This window comes from Dipodomys ordii, unplaced genomic scaffold (assembly GCF_000151885.1).
Source record: "Dipodomys ordii isolate 6190 unplaced genomic scaffold, Dord_2.0 Scaffold413, whole genome shotgun sequence".
In the NCBI taxonomy this organism is placed as follows: domain Eukaryota; kingdom Metazoa; phylum Chordata; class Mammalia; order Rodentia; family Heteromyidae; genus Dipodomys; species Dipodomys ordii.
This window is the reverse complement of record NW_012267629.1, coordinates 11,894-20,827: the sequence shown is the minus strand read 5'-3', so window position 1 is coordinate 20,827 and position 8,934 is coordinate 11,894. Positions and strand designations below refer to the sequence as shown.

The window sequence follows — 8,934 nt, the reverse complement described above, 5'->3', positions numbered from 1 at the left end:
CATCTATTTTAGCTGCACCCTTTTCTGAAGAAGATCCAATTTCATAATCCTGCTGGAGACAAAGTGATTTTGAATGAGAAAGAGAAATTAGATACAGACTATGACATTGTGAACAATTGGAATTTTCCAGAAGGCCTTGAATTTAAGGTGAAAGTAGGACTATTTTCTCCATATGCTCCACAGGGTCATCAACTGTCAATATCTGAAGATATGATAGAGTGGACCATAGGAACTACTGAGGTGAGTTGGACCTAACTACAATGATTTTAACTTCATGGAAGCAAAATAATCCCTATATTTTAAGCCCCCCTATTCTCATTAATTATCCAAGCATTGGATAATTATTACCATCTAGAGGAATTTTCTTATTTGTTGTCTCCAGGAATGAAAAGGTATATATGAATTCTAGGTTTCTAAACTTTATTGTATTTAGTGAAAAATACAAGTGACATGCTATAGTAGTTTTCTAATATGCTGACAAAATTCCTGAGTAATCAGTTCATAAATAGAAAGGTTCATTTTGCTCCACACTGTAGTTGTTTTAGTCTAGCCTTACTTGATCTGTAATTTATGCATCAGGGTGACAGGAATCAGAAAGATTTTTTTCTGTATCAGAAGATTTTTACTTCTTGGTAATTGGAAAGCAGAGAGGAAGAAATGTGGGTTTCACATAACCTTATGTAGGGGATTTCCATATTTAGGGAATACTTTGACAGCTTCAGTGAGGGTTTTCATATTTTAGGAATCAGTAGAAGTGAATTTACCAGGCACCATGCTCATTACCAAGCTCATGCTTGTAACAGCTGCTCAGGAGGCTGAGTCCTGAGGACTGCAGTTTGGAGTCAGACGGTGCAAGGAAGTTATGAGACTCTTCTCTTCAATTAACCACAAAAAATTAGAAATGAGCTGTGGTCTCAATTGGTATAGCATTAGCATTGATTATGTAAACTAAGGGACAGTGCCCTGGCCTAGAGTTCCAGCCCCAAGACCAGCATGCTTACGCATCTGTGTGCACACCCATGTGCATGCATGCACACATACACACACTCCCACACACACAGAATTTAAGAAGTTCCTTAGTGTTATCCATCAATGACTATCTTAGTATTATGTTCACCTCTTAAAGATTGAACACTTTACAATGGTACCTGGGACTGCAGATGAAGGGTATAGCACATAAGCTTTTGGGGATAATGACATAAGGAATCTGTAACTATCCATTCAACTGATTGGCTCTATGTGTATAGAAAGTGTGTTTAATGGTCCAATTTCTAAGAAAATTTAATGATTTTGGTGTGGTAGGTAAAAGTTTGAACAGTTACCCACACATATATTATTTTCCTCAGACTCCTCACTCAGTTTGCAGTGAGAGTTGTGGTTCTGGATTTAGGAAATTCTCTCAGGAGGAAAAGGCTGCCTGTTGCTTTGACTGTATCCCTTGCCCAGAAAATGAGATTTCTAATGGGACAGGTAAGTCCATTACTTAAGTAGAAATTCTCTGTAATGCTCTCTGATTAACCCAAGTGAAGAGAAATCAAGATTGCAGAGTCAAAGTTAACTTTCCATCAGTTTTGGACAATTGATAATATTGTTCCTTCAAACTGGGCTTGAATTATATCTGGCATTATTTTTCTTCTAGCCTAATGTGCATGGATATCTCAAGTAAACTTACTTCTCAGTACTCAATAAAGGAAGTTTACCTTTTATTCTAATACTAAATACGAAGCCTTATTAAGATATGGTATCCATGTTCTTCGAGATTACTGTTACAAAACAAGGAAAACATGAATCATGTACACTGTGCCCAGAACTTCTCTAGCCAGAGAGCAGGTGCTCAGAAGCTGGGTTTGGTTTAAGAAATAGAAAAGTTTTATGTTTAGCATGATGTTAGAGATTCTAAGAATTATTTAATCCTCTATTCCCCACTGCTGCACAGGTGAACAGGAGAGACAAATATAATGTCATGGATTCAAGAATGTGCCCTAGGGCTTCTATTAACATTTCACAGACACATAGACTAAAGTGCACGCCATATCCACGATTTTCATTGGGGCTTAAGGAGCTGTGCCCAGAGTGCTAAGAATGAATATTATAGTAGCATAAAATAGTGTAGAAAATCTTTAGGATATTAAAAATGACAGAAGGGTCACATTATCAATATGTATGATTGTCACTAAAGATTCAGTCTGACTGAAAAAAACACAATGTAGGAGTGAGGTTATGGTTATTGTTTAGAAAAGAGTAAAATAAAACAACACTGAGCATTTGTTTTATTTTATTTTTATGGTTAGTATAGAGGTGATATACAGAGTGGTTATAGTTACACAAATCATGCAATGAGTACAATTCTTTATGAACCATGCCTCCCCTTCCCTTGCTTTCGCCCAGATTTTCTCTCCCATCCCACCCACAAGATGTACACTTCATTTTCCACATTGTGTCTATTGAGTATCACTCTTGTTTTTATTCACCCTATGTCCCACCTTCTCTGTCCCCCTCTTTACCATCCCACATACAAACTAACAAAGCAGACAAAAGGAAAATAAAACAAGACATCAACTAAAAAATCATATTTCCTTTTCTTGGAGTTCATTTCATATTATTTTATATGATCATATTCACATAGCTATTGAGTCTGTCAAACACTCCTCTGCATATCCTTCTTTGGCCTCAGTGTGTGAATATCTAGAGTCTTATATAATGTATCATGTCCCATTTCATGTGTGTGCATATGTGTGTGTGTGTTTTTACACACTGAATGAATAACATACTCAGTGAATAAATGGATTGAATGATACCTCTATCTATGTATGATGACTTAAATATATAATATATAGGTATATGATATTTACATTTATATGAAATCTGTATATCTCTCTACATATGTCATTTAGTGTGTTTACTTGAAGATTTATTGACACAATCTTGACACCGTAAATGAATGAAACTATGAAACCTATGTTTCTTTGGCTCTGACTTACCTGGCTTTCTACTTTTCAAGTGTTTCCATTTCCTTATGAATAATACAATATCATTTTTTCTGGTGGATGAGTAGAATTCCATTGTACATATATACCACATTATCTTGATCCATTTGCCAGTGATTCCACATCTTGGCTATGGTAAACAGTGTCGCAATTAACATGGTTGTTCTGGTAGTCTTAATAGTGGCAATGTTTGTGTTTTATTGGATAAATGCCCAGGAATGGGATTGCCGAGTCATAGAATAGCTCTATGTTTAGGCTTTTGAGGAACCTTGACACTGCTTAGCAGAATAGATGAATAAGTTTACATTCCAACAGTGTAACAGATTTCCCTTTTGGGATCATCTCTGCCAGTATTTGTAATTGTTATTTTCTTAATAATGCCTATTCTAAACAGAGGGAGCTGGAATCGCAAATGTTAACACTGAACATTTTGTGTACTAATTGGTAACACTTTTTATCACAAACACTGATATGTTTTATCTCTAAGCAGGGAGATTCGAATTTTCATTGAAGAAGGTGCATTATTGAAAGGGAGTAATGATTATTTGTCTTCCTTTCCAGATATGGAGCAATGTGTGAAGTGTCCAGATCATCTATATGCCAATTCACAGAGAAACCAGTGTGTCCATAGGGCTGAAAGTTTCCTGGCTCATGGAGAACCCTTGGGCCTAGTCCTGGCCTGCATGGCCCTCTGCTTGTCCACTCTCACTGCTGTTATTCTTGGGGTTTTTGTGAGGTACCAAGACACTCCCATTGTCAAGGCCAATAACCGGGCTCTCAGCTACATCCTGCTCATCTCCCTCATTTTTTGTTTCTTTTGTTCTTTTCTCTTTATTGGTCGTCCAAACATGGTCACCTGCATCCTGCAGCAGATCGCATTTGCAGTTGTGTTCACTGTGGCTGTTTCTACAGTGTTGGCTAAAACGGTGATTGTGGTTCTTGCCTTCAAGGCCACTTCTCCAGGGAGAATGATGAAGTGGCTGCTGGTATCTGGGGCTCCTAAGTTCATCATCCCCATCTGTACTTTGATCCAAGTGAGTCTCTGTGGACTCTGGCTGGGAACCTCTCCTCCTTTTATTGACACAGATGCATACTCTGAACATGGCCATGTTATCATCCTGTGCAACAAGGGCTCTTTCACTGCCTTCTACTGTGTCCTGGGCTACCTGGGAACCCTGGCCATGGCCAGCTTCACTGTGGCTTTTCTGTCCAGGAACCTGCCTGACACCTTCAATGAAGCCAAGTTCCTGACCTTCAGCATGATGGTGTTCTGCAGTGTCTGGATCACCTTCCTGCCTGTCTACCACAGTGCCAAAGGGAAGGTCATGGTAGCTGTAGAGGTCTTCTCCATCTTGGCCTCCAGTGCAGGACTCTTGTGCTGCATCTTTGTCCCCAAGTGCTACATCATCTTGTTGAAAACCAATAGAAATTCTCTGCATGGCTTCAAGGAGAAAACACATTTTTGGAAAGATAAGGTTTAAGATTAACCACATGTGTTTGATCAATGTATAGAAGGTCTCAACTAAATCTACACAATTTTCCCAGTAAGCTCTTAGGTTATACTATTGAAATTACTTCAATGAGTAAATTGACCTTACTTGTTTGTCTAGTGCTGATATCACAGTAGTGGTATAAATGTAACTATCACTATCTTAAAGTGAATTTTATTCTGTATGTATGTTGTTTCTTCAATTCAATCTGCATTTAATACTATTGTTCACAATTAGCATATTATCCCTCTTTTTTATCTTATTTTTAATTTCTCAATTACTTTTGGAAACACTTAAACAAGATACTTCCTTATATCTTATTTATTAATAAATTCCATTAATATTTTCATTTTAACATAGTTCTATATTGTACTATGTTCATAGAGTATGTTGTATTCAATAGTTCTATATTGTCACACATTTGCCTTTGGAATTGTAGGAAAAGCTAGTTATACATTACAAAAATCCTCTTCAACTTTCTATCACAATGGACTGCAGTAACAAGAAAGAACAGAGAAACTGATGGATGCTGGTTAGTGTGTTTCTCAGTTGTAATGGCTTCCTAACATTCGTGAGTTCCTGGGTTCGATATCCAGCATGCAAAAGAATTGAGCCAGGTATAGTGGCTCATGACTGAAGTCCATGGTATTCACATTGGTGAGATTGAGAGGATCAGAGTTCACAGACAACCCAGGCACAAATTTCATGAGAATACTTCTCAACCTATAACTGGGTGTGTTGGCACATGCTTTATATTCCAGCAATGTAGGGGATGAAATCTGGAAGATTGTGATACCAGGCCATTCTAGCCTAAAAACAGGTTTATGAGATACCCATGTAAATAGAAGAACAGCACATCATGGTATATGCCTGTCATCCCAGCAATTGCAGGAGGCATCAACAGAAGGACTGCAGTGCAAGTATAGGCATAGGTAAAAACAAAGAAACTAACTGAAAAAAACTCAGTGCAATGAAGGGTTGGAGGTATGGCTGATTCTACAGCATCTGCCTAACAAGCTTGTGACCTAGACTGACTTCACAGTTGACCTCTAAAGAAAGTATTGCCAACAGGGTTTGCTTCACAAGGAAAAGAATATGCATAGACCATAAACAAAAATACAAACCAACAAGAGTGAAAAGATAGCCAGTGCATCGGGAGAAAATTCTTAAGCATAATATTAAAAATAAGTAAATGTGGTATTTAGGAAATTGACATAAGCTTTCTAGAAATAAAAACAATAAAATATTATGCAAGGAATTCTTCTAAATAAAATCCAGAAAATTATTTCTAAAATTTGTATTCAAACATGTCCATTCTATAATGCAGTACAAACCACAAAACACAACGTGGGAGCAAGTCTCAAGCTTGGCTATAGCCATACTACCCAGAACACTCTCAGTTTCATTTGATTATTCTTTTTAAGGTGTCATGTTTTGATATTTTTTGGTCTTAGATTTTTTTTCTCATGAGGACTTAAGTCATTGATGGTGGGTTTAGTTATCTATACTTTTTCAGTTGAAGGCATTCCTTGTATTCTGGGAGGATTGGTAGTGTAGTACTGGTGTGCATTGTCCTGCCACCGACCTGGGGGTATAACTCAGCAATAACAATATCTCAGTACCAATGTAAATAATTACATGAAGTAAACAATATCAGCTATACAAGCAATCCCATTGTACATGGCAAAGTAGGTGGTTAGGGAAGAAAAATTATTCATGTTGTTAAAAGTTGAGAGGCAAAATAGGGGTTCTGTATGAGAATTATTAAAGGGCAAGAAGAAATAGAGAAAGGGGTTAATTGTGTATCCAGAAGGCAAAGAAAACATTGGTGAGCAAGGATCTGGTTCCATTAATGTGGCAAAGGACCCTCTTGTCCAGGCTTCAGTGGATAGTTGGCTTGATGATGATAAACTACGGAGAATATGCCATCAAGTGTAAATATATGAAGAGCTTTTAAACTAGTAATGAATTTAAAAACATCAGAAACATTTAAAATATTTAAAAATATTAAAATTAAAATAATATAATTTAAATTACTTAAAATTTATTTAAATTATTTAAAAAGTAAAAAACAAAAATAGTAATACTTCTTTGTTTTTGAATCAAATGATGTATTCAGTAAGTGCAGAAGGTGTTCTCTTTTCATCTCTGTTTCTCTATTTTGTCCTTTTGTATTTCTTCATGTAACTCTCTGTGTCTGCTGTATGTGCTGCCATGTTAAGCTATACACTGAGAACAGTTACTGGGGCCTGGAGGTCTGGCACTTTTTAGTATTGTCCAAAGTTCCTGATGCAGTGTTGTTTATCTTTATAATGCAACATTTACTTCTAGAATCATGGTGTATAGGTTTGTTTGTGCTGGGTTGTTGTAGCAACCACTTGGGAAGCATTTCTATTTCTAATCTGCTATGCCTGATAACTCAAAGTCACTTTTCCAAAAAGGTGAAACTCATAGTTTCATGAGTTCAATTAGATTTTCTTCAAGTTCACTAATCATTACCTTCTTTTACATGGTTTAAAATTAAAGAAATGACTTGTAATATTTACACGATGGTCTTCCATTGTGACAATTCCATATGTGGATACAGTGTACATTGAACAAGTTCACTCAAACATTGATAGTTCCATTCCCCCTTCATTCTTCCATTCTTTCATATAGTGTGTGCTGGGTTTCATTATGCTGTCTTTTGGTATACATACTTGTGTTTGCGAATATATGTATATATACTTAGATATATGCATATATCATTGTACATACTTTGATCCTCTTATCTGCTATGTGTCCTTTCATTATATTAATTCAACCTAACTATACTGGGTCAAGAGTAATGATTATGGAATGACATTGCCCCATTTGTTAGGAAATGGAAAGATTTGGAAAAATTACATTAATTGAAGTAAGCCCTGCCCAAAGAAACATAGATCCCATGGTTTCCCTTATTTGCAATTACTAGTATTAGTGTAGGACAAATAGAAAAAGTTAAAAGCTATGTACATATGCCCATATAAAATGATGTTAATTGAAATGAACTCCAAGATAGGACACACATATTGTTTTTCTTTCTTGCTATAGTTTCTAATGTATTTATAATATACCATGTGATTTTATTGATTCTTTGTATGTTCCTCCCCCTCAGTATAATCTCTATTTTCACTGTATTTGATGTCAGTGCCCTGCAACTTGTATATACACTTTTCAAATTTGGAGAGGGGAAGGGAAAAATGCTTATATAGAGATACATGTTGACCCGTTGTAACAATGAGATGTATGAGATCTATATTGAAAACAAATTTTACAACTGTGGTGGGGGAAGAGGGTATTTGGGGAGGTTGGAAGGAAAGGGATGGTAGAGGAAAAAAAGGAGGAGGCAACAATGCTTGATAGGAAATGTACTTATTACCTTGCTCATGTAACTGTAACCCCTCTATACAGTATTTTTACAAGAAAAAGTATAGAGTAATGATCATGGAGGTATTTCCCAACAGTGCATTTAACTATGGCAGCCTCAAACTAGAATATCAGCCTAAGTCTTGGTTACAATTCTCTTCCCATAACCAATGTTGGATGCTCCTCTCTCCATGATGAATTATTTGGAATTGAGTTAAGAGGAGTAAACTGATTGGCCATATATTATTGCATTTAAATACATATTCTTTAATGTTATATAAACCAAATGTATGACCCTTCACATATTTAGCTTTTATTGTGGTAGATGTTGCTTGAAAAATTGTTCACTATCAATATGCTATGGCTATGAGGAGACTTGATATGTAATCTCCTACAAATCACATTCAGTGAAGCTTCTGGAAATTTCTCTTTAAGTCACTCTCTCAGTCAGCATGGCTGCTCTTATAACCACAAAACATAAATAGGGTGGCTTAAAACACTAAGGCTTCTTTCTCACATTTGTGGAACTACTTGCCACAAGGCCAAGTCAACAGAATATTTAGTTTCTCAGGAGGACCTATTCCAGCTTTCACGGAGGGCAGTCTTTTCCTGTGTTACATGTGCAGATAGGTAAAGCAAGTCTCAAAAAATCATCTCTCTAGATTTTCGTAAGGTTCTGAATTTCATTAATGAGACATTATTTTCATGTCCTTGCCTGACCCTAAATACCCGCACAAGATCCCACATTTGCACTGTGCCCCAGTAGGGAGAGATATTTCAACATATTCATTTGCTAAGAAACAAGCATTTAATCCATCATGGCCATAGTATTTTACTTGTGATGATAAATTTTTGAGGTACTCTTAAATTTCTTCTTTTTTCTTGTGCATTTTTTTAAATTATTGGTCACTGATCTCTTTATTTTGAAAGTTTTCATTGTGAGAATATGTGTAAAGAGCTCTGAGGGATGGGAAGGTGGTTCAGTGGTAGAGCGCTTGCCTTGAATACCTGAGGCCCTGGGTTCGATTCCTCAGCACCACATAAGCAAAAAGAAAAAAGCCAGAAGTGGC

General features: G+C 36.4%; 1 protein-coding gene across 1 annotated transcript in view; it reads left to right on the top strand.

Annotated features, from left to right (window-relative positions):
* The window catches only part of LOC106001785 (vomeronasal type-2 receptor 116-like), a gene marked incomplete at its 3' end in the record, with an annotated part of 28,646 nt that overhangs the window by 14,358 nt on the left and 5,354 nt on the right, over positions 1–8,934 (top strand). Inside the window, exons 4-6 of the mRNA XM_013036763.1 lie at positions 13–240; positions 1,347–1,470; positions 3,549–4,462. Coding sequence (XP_012892217.1) covers positions 13–240; positions 1,347–1,470; positions 3,549–4,462 — 1,266 coding nt within the window. The remainder of the gene's footprint in view (positions 1–12; positions 241–1,346; positions 1,471–3,548; positions 4,463–8,934) is intronic.